Here is a 27,247-nt window from a genome sequence, read left to right on the forward strand (position 1 = left end):
GGAAAACAAAGACACGTGCAGAGGAACAGAAGATGAAGAGGTTTCCCCGAGAACAACAATGCGAGTGAGAATTCCCCGAGAACAACAATGCGAGTGAGATTTCCCCAAGGAGAACAATGCGAGTGAGAATTCCCCGAGAACAATGCGAGTGAGAATTCCCCGAGGAGAACAATGCGAGTGAGAATTCCCCGAGGAGAACAATGCGGGTGAGATTTCCCCGAGGAGAACAATGCGGGTGAGATTTCCCCGAGGAGAACAATGCGAGTGAGATTTCCCCGAGAAGAACAATGCGAGTTAGATTTCCCCGAGAACAATGCGAGTGAGAATTCCCCGAGAACAATGCGAGTGAGAATTCCCCGAGGAGAACAATGCGAGTGAGAATTCCCCGAGGAGAACAATGCGAGTGAGATTTCCCCGAGAAGAACAATGCGAGTGAGATTTCCCCGAGGACAACAATGCAAGTGAGAATTCCCCGAGGAGAACAATGCAAGTGAGATTTCCCTGAGAACAATGCGAGTGAGAATTCCCCGAGAACAATAATGCGAGTGAGATTTCCCCGAGAACAACAATGCGAGTGAGATTTCCCCGAAAACAATGCGAGAGAGAATTCCCGAGAACAACGATGCGAGTGAGAAGACACCGGAACGACATCATTGAAGTGCTGAAAGCACTAAAGCACTGCAAGTTTCTAAAGCTCTGTCCTGCACTGATGAATGCGTAGCTTACGATCTGCTGGTCTTGGAGAGCAATAAAAAGAGAGTAGACAACCCATCCCCAAACAGACTGGTAAGGTAAATTCAACTAACATTAAATTTCATAATCAAAATGCAAAAACACTTCAGTTAATAAAAAGGAACAGATTAATTCAATAAACATGTAGATTTATTTTAAATCAGTTTGGTACATGATACAGATTGGTTTTGCAGTTTTTAATGAACCGAAATAGGAATTTCTAAATACAGCAGCGTCTGCCTGTGCAACAAATATCTGTAAGGTAAAATCAGGTGTTTTGATAGAACTACATCCACATGAACAAATCAAGAGAAAAATCTGAAAAGGTTTCTATATACCTTCTGGATTAAAAAAAAACAAACCAACCCAAATGGCTCAAGATACTAAAGGAAGGGGGAGGGGTGGAAGGCCATGAGTTCTGTTGTTAAGAGCTCTTCTTGCAAAATCTAACTGGTTTCATATTACGGTTTTGTTGTCAGAGCAGTATTCAGAATTACAGAAGAGGAGAAGAGGAGAAGCTTCATCAGCTACATTTTCACAAAAATTGCTGTATGTATTGACATTTATGTGTGACAAGGTATTCGCATCTAGGCAAATAATAATTATATACCACTGTAGCTAAATTTTGCCACTTTGGGAGAAATGGATATTCTGTATATTTTCAAATGATTCTTGGATCTTACAGCACTCACTAAAAACAGCCATGGCACCATAATAAAAATTTCTGTGAGGTTCCTAGAACTGATATCAGAATATTACTAATGAAAACACAAAAATGTGAGGTAAATCCTACCTATTCCCAAAAACCTTTGAAGCCAGAGATTTTAAACAATTAAGGCACTTGAAAACATTAAGTGTACGTACAAATGTGCAAGTAAAACAAACTTTAGCTGTACTGGCAGTAACAAAGAAACAGTAAAATCTTCATTTTAAGAACCTTGAATATAATCATATCTAAATGCAAGGAATTTTGGCTTATGAAATGGACCAAAGCAACTCATCAGTTCCTACTACAAAATATTTGAAAACCAAGTGCTAAACTCAGCCTCTATAGGCTAAAGAAACTAAAAAAAAACTTTAATGACCTACAAAAGCAAAAGCTTCTTTTAAAACTAATGAAAACCTCTGAACTAATCCAATATGTCAAAGGCAGGGGAGAAGTATCCCTCTAAAACTAAAAAAACTAGTGCTTCCTAAGAAAACTAAAACAAAAAACTGTAGTCTGCATGCTTATTACACTACAGGAATTGAAACTCAGAAGAAAGGATGGGAGAGAGGAGAAAGGGGAGAGAGAGCACCACCTGTCTATCCGCGCAATCATCATCAAAAATCTACATTAATCCAATCAAGTGAAAATCCTTAGATTTTCTGAAATTACACTGGTCACATTTCTGGTCTCAAAACTTAAAATGTTTGTCTCATTCAAGAGTTAGTAAATGACCCTAAAACAACTGATTTCCTTCTTGCCTCATTGAAAAAGTTTTCAAGGAAACTTGGTGAAAATCCTTTCAAGGTATAACAGTGTCAGGATACTTCGTGAAGCACAAAGGAAAATGTAAGTACATCAACTTTATACTTTTTAACAGCCTAAGAAAAATGTTGGGAAGTACAATATACGAAGGCTTTCAACTTTGTAGAACATCCTTTAGCTTAACTTGCTCAGGTCTGAAATAAAATAGTAAGTTTTCAATTAAATGCTAACAGTATGGTATCTACTAAAAGCAGGTTTGCTACAGCTCAAGTTACATCATCAGACCAACTTTTACCTTCCCTAATGTGGAAAGAACAAATCACAAACATCTGAAGTTACAGTCTACCTTTCAGTCTGTCTTTTAAGGCACTGTTCTTTATTTTCTCAGTGATTTAAGGTGCTTTACAGATATGAGCGATAACCTGCTATTTGTTAACGGTTTGTATCCTATTTGTTTCTTTAAATCTGGAATGTAATTCCCTGTGTGGCATCTTATTTCTAATGTAGAAAAAATAACTGTCATCAAGCACAAAATGTTACTCTAAGGATACTAAATTTATAGATTTATTCCACTTTTGAAAGGACAGCCAAAGTCCACCCGATTGATGCTCATTTGGCACATTCTTCTCAATTCTGGTCACTAAACTACATCCTGAGATAGGATGACAATAATGCAGCTTTCAGGCTTTAAAATGACTAAATTTAAACTGCCAAAAGAGTCATGAGGTTGTCTGTGCAGGACGATGCTTCCCCTCACTTACAGAATTACATTTGGTACGTCAAGAAGAGATAACATAATCCCACAGCAGCAGCCATTTAAAATAAAAGAAGACAGCCACAAGGATTCATGCAGAGTATTTGAAATATTCCTGTTGAGCAAAATGACCTAAGTGACTTTTCTTCGAGGACGATGCTCCCAAGTATCCTATATGCATCCTTTGAACATGTAAAGATCCCGGAATAGCGTCTTCCCTGTGGGACATCTTGAAAGAGAATATTTTGGTTTCAGTGAGTTGCACACCAGTCCTTGTTAATTTAATGGGTCTGTTTACAGAGTGTGGTAGTTTCGTTCTTTCGATTTGCAGAATTTATAGAGAAAGAAGATTACAGCCTGCACACCCAAGACGAGGACAATCCCCCCAATGAAACTGGCTGCATCGAAGGTAGACTTCCGGCCGGGGTGCGAAGTTGGAGTTAAAGTGGTATTAGTTGTACCTGGTAAAGAAGAAGGAAAAAATAACAAGACTCAGGAAGTCCCATGATCCTCTCCCCATAATTTCAAGACCCACCTGAGCTTCTACTTTGACTTTGCCATGAGTTAAATTCTATAAAGTATTTGCTCTTGAGTCAAGTCTTTACAACTAGAATTGATCCCATTTACTCCATCCAGTGATAACAAGTGGTCAAAGCTGCCATAGAAATTCAAATATGGAAATGACAGAAAAAGATTCTCCTGGTACATAAATTATGCCCTGAGAACGTGTCAAGCACTTTAAAAATTTGCAATTTCTTCAGATAACATGTTGTTGTTACAGTAAATATTAATATCTGTGTTGGGAATTCATATAACTTTTGAATTTTACTAAATATACAAGGTAAGCAAAAATTCAGTTGCAATTTTTCAAAGTACAAAAATTATCTTAAGTATCTGCAATTTATAATTTCAACAAACAAAAGAACTTGTTATTAAAGGTATTGTAAATCTTACTCTAAAATTTTGTATTATGAGCACTACCAAACCATATGGAATAAAAGCACAAAAGTTTGAATTCCCTTTTCAGGGAATAAAATGCTTTAAGAGGAAACAGAACATAAATTTCTTTTTAGGGAGTAGAAGGTTTCAAGTTGAGCACCATTTTAATAAAAAGCAATTTCAGATTTAAAATAAATTTTTTTGTGGAGTTTCAAATAAACACTGGTTCTGGTGGCTGTTTAGTAAGCTGGACAGCTTTAAATTTTTTAAGATTATCTATTTATTTATTTGTCAGAGAGAGACAGCAATCAAGAGAGAGAGCACAAGCAGGGGGAGTGGCAGGTGGGCAGAGGCAGAAGCAGGTTCCCCGCTGAGCAAGGAGACCGATGTGGGGCTCAATCCCAGGATCTAAGCCAAAGGCAGATGCTTAACTGACTTGAGCCACCCAGGCACCCCAAGCTTTAAAATTAATTACAACCGTTCTGTAATTCTTGCGAAGACAAAATGGTTTCCCTGAATCTAAGAGAGGTAGCACAAGAATAAGCCAAAAGAATTTACAAAAACAAAAACAAGGGGCGCCTGGGTGGCTCAGTCATTAAGCGTCTGCCTTCGGCTCAGGTCATGATCCCAGGGTCCTGGGATTGAGTCCTGCATCGGGCTCCCTGCTCTGCGGGAAGCCTGCTTCTCCCTCTGCCACTCCCCCTGCTTGTGTTCCCTCTCTCGCTGTGTCTCTCTCTGTCAAATAAATAAATAAAATCTTTAAAAACAAAAACAAACACCAGTATTTTAAATAGGGATAGAGAGGATTCGTAACCTGTGTTATCTGCAACGTCCTATGGCATCACCTAAATATGATTTAGTTTATAATACATCAACTCATTAATTAGTAAAGTTACTTTTCACATGCACTTTTAAGAGTTATAAAGGAATGTAAAGAAACAGTGAGGAATATGGCTGAGGTGCACATCTGCAGTGATCTTGGCTTTTTAGGCCTTTCTCAGCAAAAAGGACGGCTCTACTATCTTCACTGCAATTGCCACGATCTAGCACAGCATACAACTAATCCCTAACAGTCATCAGTATTTAATTTATAAGAAATGAGATCTCACCTACAAGTCGTAGTAAAAGGATTTTAGAAAAACACTCTCTCTTAACTCTCATGTGTCATGCCAAACGTGGCTACACATTAAAAACTGAGGACTCGCAGCCAACCTACCATTACTGCATTAAAAGCCTACAATCTTGGTCCTCCAAATGTTTGGTTCACAGCCATTCATGAAAGCAACTGGAAAATGGTGGCAAAAACAGTATAAGGCAGGGCTGCAGCCCGTCCTACCCCACCGTTAGTGTGACCCCCATTACCTGATGTAGTAGCCGTGGTGGTGGCTGTCGTAGAGGCAGGCAGGGTGGTGGTTCTGGCTGTGATAGAAACAAAACTTACTACAAACTTACATTTCCAAACCTCCTAGTACCTAGCCATTTGTCTTTTTAAAATAATGCTGCCAACTTCAACATGCTTTCCATTTTTTAAATAAAGGCCAGATTTCAGGTAGTGGTTCACTAACACACCTACATAGCCAGACTACTAGCCTTTAAATTACACTTTTGAAAACACAAAGCAATTATGAAGTTCTATCTATGTTAACATCAATCTATATATCTAAGTAGGAAATCTACGTATACATCTAGATAAAGTTTTGCAAAAAGACACACAGGAGGGCAAGAATCAGTGTTTAGGTGAGGGAACTATAGGTTTTTTTATGCTTCTATGACAAAAACTATTAACTTAAAAAGTCATGGTAAGAAACAAGTGTGGCTCAGGATCTCTCAAGCAAGTATCAAGGTTGGCTTATATTCTTCACTTGAAGGGGCTGGCGGACTTTCTTAAAGGGGCAGAGAGTAAATATTTTAGGCTTTGTGCAGTGCGTAGTGCAAAAGCAGCCAAAGACAACGTGCAAATGAATAGGCATCGTTCCATTCCAATAAAATTTTAAGAACAGGTCCCTTGGGGCCACAGATCCCCCAATTTAAATTATCTGATGATGCCTGTAAAGAAAATGAACTCCTGTGAGAAGAATTAATTTGAATGTAAACACATTTCAGGAACCAAAGCACTGTAGTAACAGACTTCTGTTAGTACTGATAACTACTAACAGATTCTAGTCAATGACATGTTAAGAATACTGACGGGTTACATATTTGTATCCTTTTCTCTCACTATGAGCACTGCCGCACACATTTTCCCTACCCTGCTCTTGGATGGACAATTAGGTCATCTCTCATTTCTCCATACTATAAACACCTGGCAGGGAAATAGCTGATCTCATCTCTCATAGGGTTGATTCTTAAACATAATTCCTAGATTAAAGGGTCTGATTATTTTCAGATTTTTAATCCCTTAAAAAGTTGCTGCAAAAAATAACACTTTACAAACTAAACAAGCATATATTCTTTTCAATCTTAAAATACTTTTTAAATTTTGTCTGACAATGGTAGGGAAACAAGTTTGCAAATTTGCCTTTTGATTCTTACTACCAACCCTATGAACACCGCACACACTAATTCTATTTTTTGTAAATAGGCAAAACATTTACACACTTTTACTTTTGACCGAAGTATTACTTTGGCAAAATTTTCAAGATTACACAATATTTACGGAATATATTTCTATTGACCTACAGTATGTTCCTTTCATAAAAAAATAATAATTCAGCAGTTACAAAAGCTGCTATTGGTGATGGACAATTTTAAAAATACAGTAAATTTAGTAATCCCATCACTCAAAGTAACATGTTACTTCCTGCCGGCCATTTCTCTAGGCATTTATGTAACAGAAAAATTTAAAAAGTAGAACTTAGTGGTTTGTCTCCCACTTAATATATTATGAATATTTCCCACTATATTTCTGACATAATCTAGTCATTCTATTGTAAGAGGTTATTTACCAGTATTTTTATTTATACTATTTATCAGTACTAACAGAAGACTATTTTAATTAACCCCAATAAGCACCTTTCTACATAAATCAGATTCTCTTTGCATCCTTTCTTTAATAATCCCTTAATTTCTCACTTGCTCTCTTTTAGCAGTAGCCATGGAAAGAGACCATATAAAGGTTTGTTTTTCAACCACTAATTGCCACTCAACAGATGCATTTTCTATAAGCAAGCCCTGGTTTCCTTTCACTTACAGAACCAGAGAGAGAAAACAAGAGACTCCATGGTACTTCACTGGAGAACCCAGTGTGGATCAAGCATGAAAACTACATCAAGGTTCATGGAGAAGAAATTAAAAATGAACCCACAGTGGTTTTGAAGAAACTGTTTCCCCCCTTTCCGCCTTTCGGTTCACGTCCCACCTTCTGGAAATTAATTTTCTCTCAACTTCTCTGCTTTCATCAGTCTTTAACATCCTCCTAGTCAGTGACTTCTAATGCGTGCTACCCCTGTGTACTCTCCAAAAGTTCTGAAGCATTTGCAGATTTCTATGGCACGAATATTTCCACCGTAATTCAAGCTACCAACACAGTATCACTGGCTGGCTACCAAAACCTGCTATGAGCTAGCTCACCACTGCCCAAGTCTTTCAAAATGAGTTCTGGTCCTTGCTACATCATCTGACCACTTTTTCTTCTGAAAAACTATACCTAAAACACACACACACACACACACAGTTTCCTGGACACACCTGTCTGCCCCTCCCTACTCAGCTTCCTCTCTGGTCTTCTCAACCCTTAGACATTACCGTCGCCTGGAGTTTGGTCTCTCTACAAGCTGCGCCAGTGGACAGTCCTGCCTTAACACTGATCAGCTCACCGCACTCTCAGCTAAGAGTCTGCCATCACCTCCAAGTCCTATCCCTCCTACTTCCCAAGTCTATTTGCATACACCTGCAACTCTTCCCCTATTAGTTCTCCAGATCCCAGCACAGGTTATCTATTCTAATCTGCCTGTGTTCACTCTTGTCTCCTGTTCCAATCTGTCCTCCCAATCTGGCTCTTGACCTGCTGACTGTCCAGCTCAACCATTCCTCACCGTGCACTTCCAAATGAAATTCCCTGACCTCACTATACTCTTTCACATCTCCTTCACATATACTGACCGCCTTGCTCCACTGGGGAAGCTGTCCTCAGGTTTTACCAGGGTCATTTCAAGATTCAGTCAGCATCTCCAGGAAGCTGTCACCATATTTGCCATATTACTCCATATACACACCTTCCTACAAATGTCTGCGCTTACTTACCCTTTTCACAGTTCCTATGATAGACGAAATGCCGTCTTCTGTTTCCAATCCCTATCATCCAGCCTACCTACTACCTGTCCTGGAGTAGTTGTTTTTTAATGATTTATTCCTCGTTATCACTTTGGTAAAGATTTTTGAAAGGAGAAATTATCTAATCCTGTTGAAGGGGTAGTGAAAACTTTCCAGTTGTTCTTGGAAATGAAAAGCGTATCTTTCTGGAAAGCAATCAATATTCAGTCTTAAAATAATCCTATCCTCTGACCTAAGAATGCTGTTTGAATCAAACCTATCAAGGATAAGAGCAAATATTTCCCTGTAGGACATCTGCTACATGGAGAATGAAAGACAACCTAACTATCTAACCAAGTGTAGGACAGTGAAGTGTATACAACAATGTAAGAGAAAAAACAATCCAAATGTGCATGGGTATATTATCCAAGTTCATAATAAGTACATCTCTTGAGAGATACACACAGAGAAGACTGGGAGAACCTTATTACTGAAGACACTCTGGGGTACCTCTGGATGATGGGAACATATATAGGAAAGTTTAATTTCCTTTAGGCTTCTGTATTTCCCAAGATCTTCAAAAAAATCCACAAAAAGCAGTTTGTGGACTCAATGTCCAAAGATATGGCAAATCCTCCCCTATTCAATAAATGTGAATTGCTAGAGTTCTGTGCCAGTGGCACGAGCAGTTCATACTAATGTGATCACTATGGTCCAAGACCAAATACATCTACTAAGTTTTTAAATTATATTAACTTTTAGGTATTTAATTACTAAAAAGTCCATCAAGAGACCTTACAAATCGTGAAAGGGGGGAAGAGTCAATTATCTTGTATTACCTGTAGAATTCGTTGGCATCAGAGTGGGCTCGGGTGCTATTTAAAACAAACAAACATTAAGTCAAAGCAATCTAAAATATCACAATCTATTACACTATTTTTCAAATTGCAGTCATTTGAATACCCCTTTTCCGATGTTTACATTTAAGTACCACCTTGTGGAGGAGACGGACAGTTGCTCTAACCAATATTGCTCTCCCCTTCTTCAGAAATAGAAGCACTGATCTATAGTTGAATTTCCCTCCCCTGGGGAAAGACAAACATTTCTTAGCCTCCCCTGCATGTAGGTAGCCCAGTATAACTTCTAGAAAGCATCTGTAGGTAGATACAGGCCTCTTTCCTCTTCCTGTTGGCAGGAAAACCAATTTGATGGCTGGAACATGAGCACTCACCTCGGAGAATAAGGTCAAAGATATTTTTGAGCAATGACAGTAAACAGCCTGGGTCCTTATTGGATGTAGAGTGCTACACAGTACAAACTAATTCTGATACATCATCAAATTAAGTAGAATTACTCAATTTTTCTCTAAATTAGTATCTTTTAAAAGGTTTTACTTAACCTTATTTCTAAGCAATTATTTTCTTGAAACCACAGGTTTGATATAATTATTCTTTTCTGACACACACATTAAAATAGATACTAAAAATGTTCTTTTACCACCTAAACCAAATTATATGAACTCTACAAAGAGGATGACTGACGTCACAGTAATGAAATTCTCAGTCATGAAGTTCAAGTTTGGACTAATTTACTAAAAGTAAATTGTTACAGGTAGTCTTTCAAGGTTACTGACACACTCCAGAAAATTCTTTTGCTCTATTTATTATCTATGCATCAAATTGGAAGTTTGACTTCCCTGTCCATTTGTAATCTTGTTAGAAAAACCAGCTGTTTCATCTAGGAATTTTAACTATTTCCTGAGCAAAGAGTTAAGGTTAAAGAGTTACCAATTTCTTCAAATTAAAGTACAAAAATGAGAAAACAGATGAATACAGAAAAGATTCAACCCAAACACAAACTATGCTAGAGACTGTGACAATCACCAGCACCATAATCAGGAGAAGGGCCAGAACAAGATTGTCCAGTCCAGTAAAATGCAAATAAAGAGAGGATCTGAACTACAGTAAGTTTCCAGAAGAGTTAAAAAAAAGTAAAGGAGGAGTCATCTATACCTATAGCATTCCACAGTATACCCAAATCACTAAACTAAGCTTCAAAACACTGTCCTTCTAGATCAGTACGAATACGCGTTTATATCCAAATTTCTAACAAGATGAGAATTATGGAAATGGCAAACCAAATATTAAAAGAAGACTTCCTGAGGCAAAGATCTTCCTCACCTCTTGGCCACTTTCCCCAGCAGCCAATGTGAATACTTACCAGAACAGAACTGTGTGCCATTCACCACCTGGCAATCACTAACTGTTGTATTATGTGAACAGTAGCTTTTCTCTGTTATGGGGGGGAAAAGACACAGAGCACCAATCATTTGTTTATATTATCTTTTGACTTTGTTACTAAGCTCCAGAATTGCTTCCAAAAATCAAACTCAGGCACAAACACTTTAGAAGTCCACAGACCAAGAAAATACTCTGTTATTCTCTTTCCCTCATTGAATAAGAAATATTACACAGGATCCCTCCAAATATTCTTCTAAACTCCACATGAATACATTGAACAGATAAATCAGGAACACTTAGATCAGAGAATTGTGGCAGGACTACTATATAGCAAAGGCTGCTAGAATCCACAAGACAGCTGAATCATAGGGAGCAGTCAGGATCTAATAAAGGCTTAGTAACCACAGGAGGTACCCCATTAGTAGTGGTCGGACCTCTGTTTCAGATCTCTGCTTTCTATACTTTTCTAAAACTGCTCTCCTGATGGTCAAACTTGTAGCAAGAGTAAAGGAGACCCTTCCCCAACATATCCTACAGTAGGGAATTCAAGTCCCAAAACATGCCAACTCTGCCATACACAAGGGGGGGGAAGGATACACTCTTAAATTCCATTTTATGACATAAAAAAAGGTGACTCTTACACAATAAAAATTTTAATCCCAAATTAAGCTAATACCTTAATTTTAAAAGAAGTTTTTAAGCTTTGTTATGAAGTGATATAATGCCCAGAACTCAGATTTTTTTAACGAATAAAAAAGCTTAACATAAAGCTTTGGCTTTTTACGTGTGTGTGTGTGTGTGTGTGTGTGTGTCTATATATACATACACATACATACACACACCCCCCAGATAAACTGTTTTACTGATAAGAAAAAAAAAGTAACTAGCTTACATTAAGAAAACAGAATATGCTGTAATCCCACGGTTCTAACAAAAACCTTACTAGCATTTCAAAGTATCTCCAACTAGCTCTTTATCCCTCAAATTAAAGGTTAATTTTAAGATTGAACAAAAACACCAACTCTCTTTCCATCTCATTCTTCTCCCACATCTAAGTATCCAACTAAGTTTTATAAGGTCTCTATAGTTCATCTAGCAGGACACATGCAGAAGATAAACGCCTCCTTTTTCCGGGAAACTGTTTTCAGGGGAAAATTTCACAACTTTCTTTCACAGCTGATTTGTGTACTTGTCCATTTAATCTTCCAAAGCTTTAAAATCTCTCTTCCTTTAAAAGCTACTGAACCTTAATTATCAAGTCTAAGAAATTAAAGGGGTGGGGACAGAATGAGAGACCAGAGATTTTAGGGGGAGTGTTAAGCAATAGGAACTTTAAAGTATTTGTTGGGCGCCTGGGTGGCTCAGTTGGTTAAGCGACTGCCTTCGGCTCAGGTCATGATCCTGGAGTCCTGGGACCGAGTCCCACATTGGGCTCCCTGCTCAGCAGGGAGTCTGCTTCTCCCTCTGACCCTCTTCCCTCTCGTGCTCTCTTTCATTCTCTAATAAAAAAATAAAATCTTTAAAAAAGTATTTGTTTTTCAAAATAAATAGTACATAATATACCTAATTTTCTACATAATTTTTAAGTGTTCAGGAATACCCTGTAGAATATCTTAAAATGTTATAACAAAACAGTTTCCATTCTCAAAATTAAAGCAATCCCAAAGGTTCTTACCTTTACATTCTATCCAAAAGCAAGGAGTATCAAGGCTAACATTGAAACAGGAAACACAGCTGCTGCGGTTTTCACAGATTTCTGGTGGGGAGGGGCATATAAAACCAATCAATTGATACCTCACTTTGAGTTTGTACAACTTAACCTTTTTTAAACAAAAGTGACTATTAAGTACAGTACCAGACTTACTGATTCAGAAAAATGGTAAAATGTTATAGTCCATCAACAGATGAATGATTTAAAAAATGTGTTCTACATTTTGCAATAGAATAGTATTCAACCATAAGAAAAGGAAATCCTGCTGTACACTACAACATGGATGAGCCTTAAGGACATTATGCCAAGTCAGACATTCAAAGAAGGACAAATACTGCATGATTCCACCTATATTAAGTATCTAAAATTGTCAAATTCAGAAGCAGAAGGTAGAATGATAGCTGCTTAGAGGGTGGGGAAATGGGAGATTTGCTCCTCAAGCAGGGTATAGTTTCAAGTAGGATGAAAAGTTCTGGAGATCTTCTGCATAACACTGTGTTTTCAATTAATAATGTACAGTACACTTAAAAATTTGTTAGGATGGTAGATCTCATGTTGTGTTTTTAACCACAAACACAAAAACACTTCACAAATTGGCTTAATAAGAAATTCCAAACATTATAAATGACTGCTGAAGCTGAAATAAAAAGAGAAAGGGAAGGAAAAAACCGCACAAACTATTGGGAATGCTCAGTACCTATCTAAACAACCCTTTTCTACAGGACAACTATTTCACAGACACTCAGGGTTTCTTGAGCCATTTTAAAGCATCCTTAAAAAATAAAAATATTGGAAAAAAGGCTGTGTTATAAGGCCAACACTACACAAAGGGAAATCACTGCCCCCAAACATCAGCTAAGACACTGAAATTTTTAATAGTAATTAAGATTTGTTACAGGTTGAACCCAAATTCGGATGATGCCCATTCTGAAAACCCGAGATTTGTAATTCATTAATGATCCACTCTGTCCAGGGTCCTCTGTGCCTGTGACTGGAGGATAAAAGACAGTAAGATCTGGAAGGGGCTACCTTCATGCACATACAATTTAACAAATTAGCAGGGTCTTTGTCAATAATTTAGGCCAAATGGCTACAAAAGTCTAGACTAGGGCTCTATCCATTTTCCTGGAAGCTAGATGTCTCCAAAAAACATTCACATTTGCTTTCCTTATGCCAAAAACAACAAAAAAACCCGTTCTGCACAGAGGGCATGCATTTCATTATTTTATCACCAGAATTTATCAGGGACTGGGACATATAAAATACCCTTGAGTAAGGGGTTCACAAAATAAAAAATAAGTTCTGCAGAGGTTTGTGTACTGATATAAAATGCTAGTTGTCTAAAAATCTTTTGTGCCTAACGACTAATGTCTGAATAGCACAATCAATGTTATTTACAATGAACTAAACTTGTTACCTTTCATTTTAGGCTGCAGCTTTATACAACTGCTACTTACAGAAAACAAATCATCTCCTTTGTATGACTTTCAATTACAAAAAGGCAATTAACTTGGGTATGCCAAGCTTCACTTTGGAAAAACACACACTCCAAAACTACAATTCTGGGAAGAAACTGCCAAATAAGCAGAAGACAAAACATATTGTGCTCTATCATCTTAAAAACAGTGCAGTTAGAATGTCCAGTACTGTACTGCAATGTACTTTCCTCATTTAACAACTTTTGTATTTCACTACTACATCTTTCTGAATATTAATTATACATTTTATTAAACTTCTACAAAACACAAAAACCAAAGGAAGACACTCAAAACAGTATGATCAGCCGGGGTGGGGGGCAAGGTAAAAATTCTGACACTTTCGCAATTCTTCGGTCAAGATGCCAGTTGCTCCTTACTCGATATTAACTATTGGTAATAGCCAATCACACTAGATTTCAGATTTTAAATACCTAGGGTTCTTTTTCACCTCAAATTTATCTTCCCCTCTCTCTTGTGCTGTCACGGCATCGCCAATTTCTGCTTTAAGATTCAGTGTACGACTCAACCAATACCCAAAACGACTGCAGAGCTTAACAAAGGGTGTGTTCCTGATCGGGTTTTAAAAAATCGACAGACCTGGGTTCCAATCCCACCTTCACAATCAACTAAACCTACACTCCCAGCAGAGTTACTTTATCTCCATCTTCCTCCTAGATTTCACCACCTATCTTCCAATTTAGCCTAAAATACCAAAAAGAATATATGAAGCATCGCGTACACGAATGGGGTACTTTTCTTCCTTGGCACAAAGTTTAAAGTTTTAATTAACCAAATGCCCAAACCTCAAATATACCCCACACCTATTCCCAAAATCAAAATAGTTAGATTGCAGGCAACTTATTTTCTCAGACCCAAGTCTGAGACACCCAAGGCGAGCATTAACGTCTTCACTTTCTTTCCCTCTTTTGCCAAGTCCCTGAGAAGCCCTCTTTCGGAGACAGGACCTGGGTGGGCAAATGACTAACACCAAAGAGAGGGAGTTCGACCTGATCGCCAACTTTGGAGGCGAGTCGCCTCGCCCACGATCAACCCCACTGCCACCACCGCGGGAGGAAGCCACGTCCCCTCTTCCCCAACTGAAGTGAGACTGGGGATTACGAGGCACTTTTTTAAAAGCACCTCGGCGTCGGACACTTCGGGGTGGCCAAGAACCCAACGGCCACCGAGGCTCGGCCGCCCCTGCTCCCCGGGTCGCTCCCCCACCCCCGTCACTCCGATCCCGGCCCCGGCGGGACTCGGACGGGCCGCCATGTTGCTGGAGCACGGCCCCGGCCCCGCGCGCAGAGCGAACAGAGCGGGCGGCTCGGCACGGCGGGCGGGCGAGTACAGGAAGCCCGTTGGGCCGGCGCCCACCTTGTGCTGGAATGGTGACCGGCGCAAGAGTCGTCACCGTCGTCGGAACTGTCTTGGTGGTGGTCGCTAAAGTCGTGATCACAGTCACGTTCGGGGCCGGGGAGGGGCTCTGAGCCGCGGTCAGCACACAGAGCGTGGCCAGGCAGGCGGCGGCCCAAGGCAGCTGGCGAGAGAGCCCCAACATCACGTCCTCCGCGCTGGCGTTCGGGCGAAAGCTACGGCGCACTCCGCTCCAGCAGTCCCTCTGTCTCCTGCGGCACCGCCTCGGAGAGTCTGGCCCCCTGCGAGAGCGCGCCGGGGTCACGTGAGGGCCCCCTCCCGGCCACGGCGTGCGGGGGCGGGCCGCGGACGATACCAACTGCACTCCTACGGGAGGGGGAACAGGGACATCGAGAGGAAAGCGAGGGTGGCTGTCCCTCACAGCGACTGAAATGTAGCGAAGAAGCTCGCCAGACGCAGTAACATATTTCCTTTTCCCTCAGATTACCACCCAAGATACAGCTGGGCTGTTCTAGTTCCTGCGACAGGGAAAGATCCCACCCTGGCTTGGATGGAATAACCTACATGAGGTGGCGCTCGGCGTACACCCAAGGGAGGCCGTAAATCCGCGGTCCCACGTGACTTTTGGGGTTTCGCTTCCCGGGCCCGAGTCCGACGGGTGTTGGTCATGGTGGGGTGCGTTTGGAACTAGCCCGTGAATTAAGTTTGTGGTGTGCTCCCGCGTTCCGAAGGTGCTTGCAGAGGTCGTTAGTAGGACCCGCGCTTCTCTCCCTTGAATTTTTCTGGAAGTAACCCTGCTTTGGGTTCCCCCAGGGAAACGAAGAAGCCACGTGGTTGAGTTTCTGCTCCGCCACCCACCTAGTGTGAGCGGCCAAAACACCGAAAGCGGCCTCCCGCTTTGCAGCCAGAGCTGTACTCCGTCTACCTCCGTCCCACTTTCCCAACCTGTCTTTTCCGAATTTCTTGCTATTTCAATCAGCGATAGCAGCAGTCAACGCCACCACTACAGAGAATCAAAGACGAGCTGGGTTGGAAATGCGTCTGGTCCGCTCCCACCCCCACTTCACAGGTGAGGAAACCGAGACTCAGGAAGAGTGACTTGACCGAAACACGATGCTTGACATCAGGACTGAATTTTGAAATGCCCGTTAATGTTCTGCCACTGCTTAGGGTTTTCGGAAAGGTGAGCGCCATCTGATGTCCAGTCTCACAATACTCATCGTGCTTTTTTTGACGAGTAGAAATTGGATTAAAAAGCTGTTTTTAATGCCGGTTTTTTTCAGTTATTTGTATTTATCGCGGAAGTTTAATTATGCACATTTACCCTAATAAAATAAAACACGAGCATTAATTGCTTTTATGAGATCCGCTTTGCTATGAAAACGCCAAAAAAGTTGACTCTATAAACGTTTTAACCTTTTTTCGTTTCAATTTGAGGGCTTTAAAACTTTCTAGAATCTAATCAGTCGGCCTCTTTTGTACCCTCCTGACTATGAGCATTTGTTCTATTGATTACACCAGCTGGCGATTCGCTTGATGTAAACGTGAGACGCGATGTTTGATCCAACCTATGGCCAGAAGAATTGAAAGTGCAGCCAAGTATTTAAATGAGATCCCATTATCCGCTTTCATTGAACCCTCTCCTCTTCTCAGGGTATGGCTTCCACAGTATGCACAGTACCATCTGACGCCCAAAGAAAGGCACTAGTCAAGTTTGTTTTTGTTTTTGGAAGGTTAAAAACATAATTAGAAGTTCTGTTTTCTTCCCATACCCCCATGGATCACCTTGTTTACACCCTAGGATCAATCCGCCCCATTGTGGAGGACATTGTTTTACAATTTGTCATCTGGGTGTTCAACTCTAGTCTTCAGATTTTTATAGTCTTTATAAGAGGACATTTCACTCTCTTAAGACTAGGAAAGCATTGGCTTATTTTATTTTCATGACATCTGTTGAGCTAGCTCAGGGAAGACTTCCAAAGTCACTTCACTGTTCCAGAGCAAGGACTGGCGTCTATAACACAGTTTTAACAACATATATTAAACATTGTAATATTTAAGTTTCAACAAAGGATTGTAATAAATCGAAGATTAATAGCTGAAATTGTAGATTCACATTCTTAACTATTAACACTGTGATTAAGATTGATGATAAAATACTGGAGATACTATCATAAGTAAGCTCTTTACTTTGACTATGGATATTTCTTCCATAACTGTTCTGGGGTTTCAGAAGGGAGCATTATGCTTGAGAGCAGTTGTTCTCAACCTTGGCTGAACATAGGAATCACCTGGGAAGTTTTGAAAAATCCTGATGCCAGGGTACCAATTTAATTACTCTGGAAAAATGCCTGGGCATGAGGATTTTTAAAAGCTCTCCTGGTGTTTTTAATCTGCAATTTAAGTTGAACACCACAGCTTTACTCTGTTCAAAGTGTGGTTCACGAACTGGTACACTCATACCACCCAAAAGTTTGTTAGAGACGCAAAATCTCGGGCCTCACCTCAGACCTCCCAAATGGTAATCTGCATTTTTTTTTTGAGGTCCATATGTACATATGTTTTAAAGTTTGAGAAGACTGCTTTACATTATAACCTGTGGAGAATTATCCTCCTAAATTGCTGCAGTTCTTAATAGTGCCTCATCTACAAGATGACATCAAGCAAAACATTTTGTAAAGTTTCTGTTTTGTTTTACAAATATAAGGGCAGGGTACAAATGCAAAACTCTTGGATGTAGATTCTGTCTAGGCAGGCACCTGAGATGTATTTATTTTTATTTCTACTCTGCTTCAAACCCCGGGTCTGCTAGAATTTTTTCCGTTATATCTCTTAGTCCTTTAGAAAACAGAAGGAATCTGTTTTTCTAACATATCCCTTTGGAACAACCCAAGTACAAGCTAAACTACACCCCGGGCAGCTTTCTTTTCTCTTTTTTTTTTTTTTTTAAAGATTTTTATTTTTTTGACAGAGAGAGAGAAACAGCGAGAGAGGGAACACAAGCAGGGGGGAGTGGAAGAGGGAGAAGCAGGCTTCCCACTGAGCAGGGAGCCCGATGTGAGGCTCCATCCCAGGAGCCTGGGATCATGACCTGAGCTGAAGGCAGACGCTTAACGACTCAGCCACCCAGGCGCGCCCCCCCCACCCCCCGCCCCAGGCAGCTTTCTTATACCATGCATTACTACAACTTCCTCCTGTGCCCAGGTATTATTGGGTTCCTCCTCATCCTGTCTTGGAGAGCTGATTTTCAGCCAGAACACTCCCAGGTGGACATTCTGGTTTTTTAAAATATTCAGGGGATTTTGTCCTGAGTGCTAAGAGTCCAGTCCCCCTGACCTAAGACCCCTCTGCCTTGTTGCCTCTCCTGCAGTTGGAGGGCTCACCTTTAGTCCAGCAGGAGCTCCAGGACCCTGAAGCCGGCCTCTAGTTGCTGTCCTTTCTGATGGGTCAATGTTTGCATGTCTATGCTGCCTTGATGAAATCAAAGTTTTTTGTCTCATCATTTTTTCTTATTCTATTCTGTTGTCACATCTTGCATTTTATAACCTTTTCTTGCACATACCTGCATGCCACAAGTCTCGAATATGTCTTTTTATTTTATTTATTTGAGGGGCACCTGGGTGGCTCAGTCATTAAGCGTTTGCCTTCAGCTCAGGTCATGATCCCAGGGTCCTGGGATTGAGCCCCGCATCGGGCTCCCTGCTCAGCGGGAAGCCTGATTCTCCCTCTCCCACTCCCCGTGTGCTTGGGTTCCCTCTCTCGCTGTCTCTCTGTCAAATAAATAAAAAAATCTTAAAAGAAAAAAAGATTTATTTGAGAGAGCACATGTGCTCACACCGTGTGTAAGCAAGGGGAGGGGCAGTGGGAGAGGGAGAGAGAATCCCAAACAGCCCCCCCCTGTCACGCAGGGCCCAACACAGGGCTTGATCTCACAACCCTGAAATTGTGACCTGAGCTGAAATCATGAGTTGGGTGCTTAACCAACTGAGCCACCCAGGCCCCCTATCTATGTCTTTAATACATGCCGGTGGTTCTTAATGTGGGGTGTCCAGACCAGCAGCATCAGCACCACTTGGAACTTGTTAAAAATGCAGATTGGCCCACTCCAGACCCACTGAATCAGAAATTGGGGTGAGGCTTAGGAACCTGTTTTTTGTCGGTAGGCTCAAGCATTTCTCATGCACACCGAAGTAAAAGAACCTATGATTTATCACATTTTCAAAGCCCTCTAATCAAATACCAAACTTTGTACTTTAAGTTGTATATGTTACTCTCGAGTTTGTTACAGAAATTTTGTATGATCTTTAAAATTTATTTGAGATACGGACTGGCTAGGTTGGCCAATTTAAGTTATTCCATTTTAGGAAGGGTGGTGGATAATATAATCAACCTAGTAATTTTAAAAAATGAGAGCATATCATTAAGTGTGATGGAAATCCATTTTAATTTTGAGGATATACTTTTGAATGAATTCAGTCAATTGAAAATTAATGTGATGTTAAGGACAATAGCTAAGACTGACCATAAGAGGGACTTGGTGTTTCCTGAAGTGATGATGATGATATTCTTTCAGTCAGTGGCAGCTTGACTGGTTTTTGTGGGTTAACATTCCAGAAGGGAAGCTAATTTTTATTGGATAGTTGCTACATGTCAAGCATCATCAGAAGTGTCTTCACGTATTATCTCAGCCCTCTGACCACTGTGAGAAAGATGTATCCCCATTTTACTAATGAAATTGAAACCCAAAGTAAGTAGTACTGTTATTGATTTCATAAATTTACTCAGAGAATCTCTAAAGTTTTAGAGTCAGAGCTAACAGCTTCTTCCAACTCTTCTTTCTACAAGGAAGGTGAAAGACTAAGTTATGTGATTGCTACATTTCTAGGTAACCGGGACTAAGACACTCCTAATTTAAGATATGTATAAAGTGCAAAAACTCAAAATACGGAATCCTGAGGTTGCCAGATTGGTTCATTCATGAACAAATAATGGGCATGGTTTGCAGTTGGGGCAAACAAATTCTTTAGATAGAATTTTAAATGTTTATCTCAAATCTCCCAAGTGAGAAAAATGTCCAGATACCACACTCCCCTTATTAACATGACTTAGTGTAAGTTACAGGATATGAGTTTGACTTTGCCATATCAGCAGTTAGGGCAAGATCACATAACATTTTGTATAAATCATCAGACTGCCTTTACTTTCATATTTGTAGACACGGAAAAGTCTAGAATTCCTTCTGTTTAATCAAATCAGAGTCTTTCAATTTGATTAAATCAAAGTCTTATATTTGGAGTTAATTGGGATAAGCTTTTGAATCCTTGAATCAATTTCTTCAAATGACATGGTTAAACATACATATTCCGATACAGAATACATTCTGATACAGATGTATCACTGTGTGTACCTTTAAATGGTGGTAATAAGAACCACTGCATATACAGATCTGTGATTAAAGTTTCTACAGCCAGAGAGTAGGAAGTGGGAGCGGACGAAGGGACCGGGGACTTGCCATCCTTTAGAAGGTTGGCAGAGTTCTACCTTTGCATTGCAGGTAAGTTGAAAAAAAAAAGAGAGCTGGAATCAGTTTCTTACACCCATGCAAATATCTCAGTTCTTTCACAATATCAGATAAAATGTTTAATTCCCTAGTATACGGCTTCATGCAAGTAAGTAAGAGCAAGTAAGAATTGCTCTGCTGCTTGTTATTACATGACTAATGCTTGTTAATTTGTTTTAACTAGGATCTCTGCAGAGCATCAGTTTCGTTCATCACATGTTTCACTAGTAGGTGAGAGGCCCCGTGGCAGGCCTAGCTCCCCTTTGGAATGTCACCGGTATGACCAGAGGAACCCATCCAAAGGTCCAGAGAATGGATCTGGAGACTTCATGCAAACAGCTTAACCTCTCAGGCTGGCCAGACCTCTTCAGAAGACAGGAAGAGGAACCGTCTCCTCTTTAGTGTTTCTCAAATCTCGTTATTAATCAGAGTCATTGAGGAACTTTTAAAAAACACAACTTCCTAGGCCAACCCCTGAAGGTTATACACCAGTAATTTGTTGAGCATACATTTAATGAGTACATACAGCATAAAAAGGTCCTATTCTAGATCCTGCCTACAAATTATTGATTCCTTGGACCCTCACAACAACTCTGTATGGTAGGTACTCTGCTTTGACATGAAGAAATAGAGGCACAGGGAAGCTCTTGCCTGAGTCCATGCATCTAGGGAATGGCAGAGCTAGGTTTCAAACCCAGGCTGTCTGGCTCCAGAACACACATTCTTAACACTCTGCTGCCTCTGGGTCACCTGAGAATGTGACATAGGCAGTATGCTTTCTCCCCAACCACCTCCAATCTTAGTATAAAACCGTATACCACATAGCAGTAAAGCTGTTATTTTAAAAAAAAAAAAATCACATTTCAGTTGTCAGGAGTTAGGGATGGATGGTGGGGAGCAGGGGAGTAGTGTAACCATAAAGGGGTAGCCCAGGGGAGGTCTTTTTGAAACGTTCCATGACTTGACTGTGGTATCAGTCACATGAATCTACACATGATAAAATGATAACACACGGTACTGATGTCAGTTGCCTGCTTGATATATTGTACACTAGTTGTGTAACGTATCTCCATCGAAGAACCTGGGTGATCAGTACACAGGACTGCTTGCTCTGTACTATTTTTGCAACTTCCTATAAATTTATAATCATTTCATAATGAAAAGTAAAAAAAAATATGCCTCCTTTTGGCAACCTTCAAGTCAATTAGAGACCTGTCTCCTTAAGATTGGCTCAAAGAGAGCTCATTCTTGGAAGACAGACCTTCCGCAAAGGGCAAGAAAAACTCAAAATGTAATGGCCTTGAGCAGAGCGTGAATGCGGTGGCAGTGGCGGTGGAGGCAGCTGAGCAAGGTCACCACCAACAAGAGTCATGCACTTCAGTAACTACAAAGAGAGGGCTGAAACCAGTTACTTATGTCTTAAAGTGATTCCCAAATGACTAGTGCCCAGCTGGCTAAACAAGAACCTCTGGGTTGAGCTAAATGAATGCACAGAGTCCCTTTCCCACACTTAGAAACTCTGACTCAGTAGATCAAGGCCAGGGTCCAGCAGTCTGTGTTTTAAAAGCTCCCCAGGTGATGGGTTTGAGAATCTCAGATTAAGGAGCAGCTGATAAAGCAGGATCCCCAGTAACATCTCAGGAGTCAACCACTACAGGGTTTATTTGGGTTGGGATGATTAACCCAAGCCCTTGGTTTTCCTATGGTTGGTGTAGCTCAGAGCTAAGCCTTCTCTTCATGTCAGATAACAATATCCAAGGTATATGCCTTTTTCTGAATGCTGTGTATAAACTGTGAAATATTATGATGAATTTTTCTATTGCCTCTTTTCTATTTGGTTATTTACCATGTTTCTTAGGGCAGAAATGTAGTTTACAAACAACACAGTTCTGTTCCAAATGCTTTAGGATTGGAAGGCCGGTAGGTACTGCTGCTAAATTGAGTGGTTTTGGCTACGGGTTGCAAAATAATCAACCAGTAGTAATGTCAACAAGCAGGAGCCTATTTGTCTCACAGTAAAAAGTCCAGAGATAGCTGCTTGCTGGTATTAGTTCTGCAGCTCAAGAGTTGGGGCTGACATCTCCAGATCTCTTGGCCTTTCCTTCACGGCTCTGACCTGTCTGCATTCAAGACTGGTTGAGGGGAAGGGACAGGCCCACTGGCATTCTACTCTTGTCTCACGGGCCAGATGGTATCCCATGGCCACTACTGGTTGCAAAGGAGGCTGGGAAATTAAGTGTTTTGCTTTTTATAGTCTCTGCAGCAGAGGCAAGAAAGGAAAATGGGGAGGGATTGGGTGTTGGGAGGGCCAACCTAGAGCATCTGTACAGCTTTCAAATTAAATTTTATCAAGTACTGTTTAATTAAATATGGAAACAGCTGATCAGATGCATAATAATAAGTTGTCAGAAAATATTGATATGAAAATCAGGCATAAAGATCTCCACTGTCAACAATTATACACCGTTGTTTTGGTCTTTCATTCTCTGTTGGAACCAATTCTAGTTTTTGAAGAACTTCGATTCCTTCAGTCAATTGCCTGTATAGAAGGAAAAAATGGAAAATTTAGTCAGAAATTTTCACATTAGCTTCCATTCCTAAATCCAGTCTTATTCTGTTTAGCTATGGCTATTTCCTATAAATCAGATTATCGGTCATAAATATAAATAGCCCTAGATGTGTCCACTTTGCCATGGTTCGTCCACCTCTGTTCTGGGACCCTTTCAATCTGTCATCCTCACTGCTGTCAGAGCGATCTCTTAAAAATGCAAACCTAAAAAAAAAAAAATTGCAAGTCTGCTCTCACCTCCCCACTTAAAATACTTGAGTAATTTCCCATTATCCTTATGATAAAGACCAAAAATCTCCCACCATGGCCTGCCATGGGCTGCCTCCCCGCTGCCCCCTGGTGCTGTCCTGGGGCGTTGCTCCGCTGGCTCTCTGCCTCAGCTGGACTGACTTCAGTACCTCAGTATCCCATGTTGCTCTCCTGCCACGTCTGTCTGTTGTGCTCCTGCCCCCCACTTCCCCTTCACCTCCCTACCTCCTGGTCTTCCTTCAGATCTCAGCTCAGTCGTCACTCCTCATCACTCCTTGCTTATGTCAAGCTCCCAGTTGTCTTTAGAGGAGTTATTGGGGATAATTTGACGTTTATTTGTATGCTGCTTTGATTAATTTCTGATTCTCCAATGAGGACATAGTTCATGCTTTTACTTAGTACCCAGTGCCTAACACAGTGCCTGGCACATAGGAGGCACTGAATCAACATCGCTGAATACGTGAATAAAAGCTCAAAGCCATGCCAGTTTGGATCTCTGTAGATATTCACTGGCCATGAGCTGGAACTCCCTGAGAGGAGCTGGACTTAAGATGGTTCTCTCGGGGTGTCTGGGTGGCTCAGTTGGTTAAGCGACTGCCCTCGGCTCAGGTCATGATCCTGGAGTCCCGGGATCGAGTCCCGCATCGGGCTCCCTGCTCAGTGGGGAGTCTGCTTCTCCCTCTGACCCTCTTCCCTCTCGTGCCCTCTGTCTCTCATTCTCTCTCAAATAAATAAAATCTTTAAAAAAAAAAAAAAAGATGGTTCTCTCAACTGCAAGAGAGTAACATGGGCTAGAAAGACAGCCCTACACGTAGGACTGGTTCCCTTTGCCAGTGTTTGAGTTGAGGCAGTGGCTGAGGGGAAGGTACAATGTCCATTACATGAACTTGTATATGGACACAGCAGTGCTGACACTGAGCATGCTGTAGTCATCTCTTTGTCCGCCTCCCTGCTGTCCCAGTCAGAAACCATGACACAGTGCCCGACACAAGGTACATTCTGAGGATGAGGAGCAAGGGATAAATGGACAGATTCACCTCTGACCAAAGAGGATGTAGAGCCTGGTCTCCAGACCAGTTTCACAAATACTGAAGGAGCACCTACTGTGTGCATCTCTCCGCTGTGACGGGTGTTAGAATAGAAGATGCAAGTTTTTACAGAGCGCCAAGGAGGACAAAGAAGCAGTTTGATTCTGGTAATCAGGAGGTTTCTGACTTAAGCCTCGAACGGGATTTTGGCCGAAAGGAACAAGATGAGCAAAGGCCCAGAGGCTGTCCCGGGAGTGTTGGTACTCTGGTCTGGCTGCAGCTCAGTTGCCATGGTGTTTCCAAATCTCCATTTCCAGCCTTTGCGCCCCCTTGAATACCTGCTTATGGTATCCCAGAGTTGCCTTCTGTCTCACGTGTAGGTATCCTAATCTGAAACATAACCTGTCCATCCTAAATCCATAATCTTACCTCCCATATCCTCATATTTTCTATCTTGGTGAACGGCATCAACCATCCAAACAGTTTTAAGATCCTAAGAGTTTCTCTAGACCATCACTACCCAGTATGGTAGCCACTGGCCACAGGTGGGTATTTAAATTTAAAACTTAGTAAATTTAGTTCCTCAGTTGTACCAGTCATATTTTGAGTGCTCAGTGGCTAGCAACTGTCACACGGGACAGCACAGATTGTAGTACGTTTGCATCACTGCAGAAGATTCTGTTACATACCACTGCTCATGACCTCACCACCACCATCGAAATAGTCAATAGAGTCTTGTTGAATCTAAGCTCTGAGTATCTCTTGAGTCTTTCTGTTTATCCCTCACTTCTCTGTACTGCCAGTGCCTTGGACCGGAACTTCAGTTATGGTACTATTATCATCGCTTCTTAACTGGACTTGCCAATCTCATTTTCATCCTTTGCCAATTACTTCCCCACTTCTGCTGAAAAGAATTTCTTCAAAACAAGAACCTGGTCGTGTTGCTCCCAATTAATTCCTCCATGGCTTCCCATCCTCTTCGGGTGGGGGACCTGCTTGGCAGCATGGCACTCATAGCCCTTTGGGCCCTGGGCCTCACCGTCTCCTCCTCTCTCCCTCCGTTCACCCCTAGGGTGCTAAGCTCTAGCCAGACCAAATGAACTATAGATAAGGGGCTCTCCTTATTCCTTAGGGACCCCTGCAAAGGCTTTTCACTCTTCCTAAAATTTGATTTTACTCATTTTGATTTCAGCCTCCTCTGGCTAACTTCTACTTGAATTTCAATACTCATCTCACCTTCTCATGAAGCTTTTTGTGACCACCCCCCATTTGGGAGTCCCCTATAACGAAATCAACCCCCCCCCACACTATCCCAACATGTACTCCTTCTACCTGTGCGCGTGTGAATGGGGATCTTACAGGCTTGTGTTTTGACATTCTTTCCCTATGAAACCATTGGGCGAGACAGTCTCCCCTGAAGGGCATTCCTAGTGTCATCCAGCTGAAGGGACAAGTTCATGTACCAGAAACTAGGGCTCAAAAGGAGGGTCTGTCTCTGGACCTTGCTAACCATGTCTGGGATTCCAGAAGCTCAGATAAACCTGGGGACGCTCTGAGACGATCGGAAGAAAAAGCATTAACACCAGAGGCAGCCCTACAGTGGAGAAGGATGATACCCCTGAAGGAGTTACACTTTGTCAGAGCATCTACTTGCCTATGATGGTGCTTCTCCCTAGTGTTCTTTAAGGTCTTGTTTAAATATCTCAGCTCAGACTCAGCTCTGATTTGGAGATTTAAGGGATCGATTGAGATCATACTTGGGCTAGAACAATAAGAGAGGTGCAGTGCCCCGCCCCAAAACTAGTGTGGTGGTGACAAAGAAATTCAGCAAGATTCCCTTGGAGGAAGGTGAATCACATGGAAAATAACAATCGTCAAAAGGAGACCACATCCTCCTCGCCCCTGCCATGTAAGGATCTGTGCTTGCTTTTACTAGAGGAGTTGGAGGGTGCTGTGTTCCCTTTCTCCTGTACCCCCAGTGCACTCTTACAGAACTGTCATTGCCTATGTCTCACTTACAGTTGTTGGTTTTCTAATACACTATAGACTCCCTAAAGGGCAGAAACTGTGCCTCTTCACTCTTTCCCCAGGACTGAGCACCATGACTGGCATATAGTAGGTGCCTAATAAAATGCTGGTTGAATGAATGAGGAGGCTAACAGAAGTGAAAGCTGAAATAGATGTGGGGTCAGCAGTAAAGGCCCCGAATGCCACTCTAGACTTTAGGCTATATGCATCTGGGGGTGGACGTGGTGAAAAAGGAGACATAAAACATTTTAAAGTAGTCATGTGTGTGTTTGAAAAGGAACCTTTTGGAAAGATAGGAAGGATCACCTAATCATGTGGTTAAGATGACAGGAAGATACTTAAATGATCCAAGAAATTGTGAGTTTTATTTGGATTTTAAAATAATTGAAGAATGCGTTTTCAAAATCAGAATACAGTTTATTAGGACCAGGGAGAATAGAAGATAACATCATTTTAGGTTATGCATCTATCAATATAAAGTCGTCTTTTGGATGAAAATACACTTTCTGCTTTTTCAGTCTAGAAATATCACTTGCATTACACTGAAGGGATAATTGTAGTTTAAATCAAAACTGCTATGAAATTTTTTCATGGGATGAAGAGTCAGTAATTATCCCTGTGGAATAGCTGGAATAATCTAATCCTTATTCAGAAAAACTCTAACACTCTGCATCATTTCAGGGAAGACCAAGTAAGCTTCAACTTATGTTCACTCCACTAATCAAATAGAGACATAAACACTGGAGTGGTAAAGAGTATGTCCATCTCCATTTCAGGTCCACATGCCTATAAGCAACTTGCTAATAATTGTCGAGTCATTATTACCTGAGGTGTTTCCATATTTTAAATTGTTCAGTTAAAAA

The 27,247-nt window shown here is 41.0% G+C and overlaps 2 protein-coding genes across 6 annotated transcripts in view; both read right to left on the reverse strand.

The window, feature by feature from the left end:
* Nucleotides 1-864: 864 nt before the first annotated feature.
* CD164 (CD164 molecule) lies at nt 865-15,247 on the reverse strand. Its single transcript, XM_025864027.2, has 6 exons — nt 14,951-15,247; nt 12,063-12,143; nt 10,368-10,439; nt 8,987-9,022; nt 5,259-5,315; nt 865-3,418 (listed from the first exon to the last, which is right to left on the reverse strand). Exons 1-6 carry the CDS (start codon nt 15,132-15,134, stop codon nt 3,252-3,254), a joined length of 597 nt encoding a protein of 198 aa, XP_025719812.1. The 5' UTR covers nt 15,135-15,247; the 3' UTR covers nt 865-3,251.
* Nucleotides 15,248-22,848: 7,601 nt separating this feature from the next.
* PPIL6 (peptidylprolyl isomerase like 6) overlaps nt 22,849-27,247 on the reverse strand; it is a 31,259-nt gene continuing 26,860 nt past the window's right edge. For all 5 annotated transcript variants that reach the window (XM_073893758.1, XM_073893756.1, XM_073893759.1 and 2 more), the window contains one exon: nt 22,849-23,049. In XM_073893758.1, the coding sequence (XP_073749859.1) occupies nt 22,938-23,049 (112 nt within the window). In that variant the 3' untranslated portion in view covers nt 22,849-22,937. The remainder of the gene's footprint in view (nt 23,050-27,247) is intronic.

The sequence above is a fragment of the Callorhinus ursinus genome, unplaced genomic scaffold, assembly GCF_003265705.2.
Source record: "Callorhinus ursinus isolate GAN/ISIS: 27379988/994484 unplaced genomic scaffold, GSC_fseal_2.0 scaffold6, whole genome shotgun sequence".
NCBI lineage: Eukaryota > Metazoa > Chordata > Mammalia > Carnivora > Otariidae > Callorhinus > Callorhinus ursinus.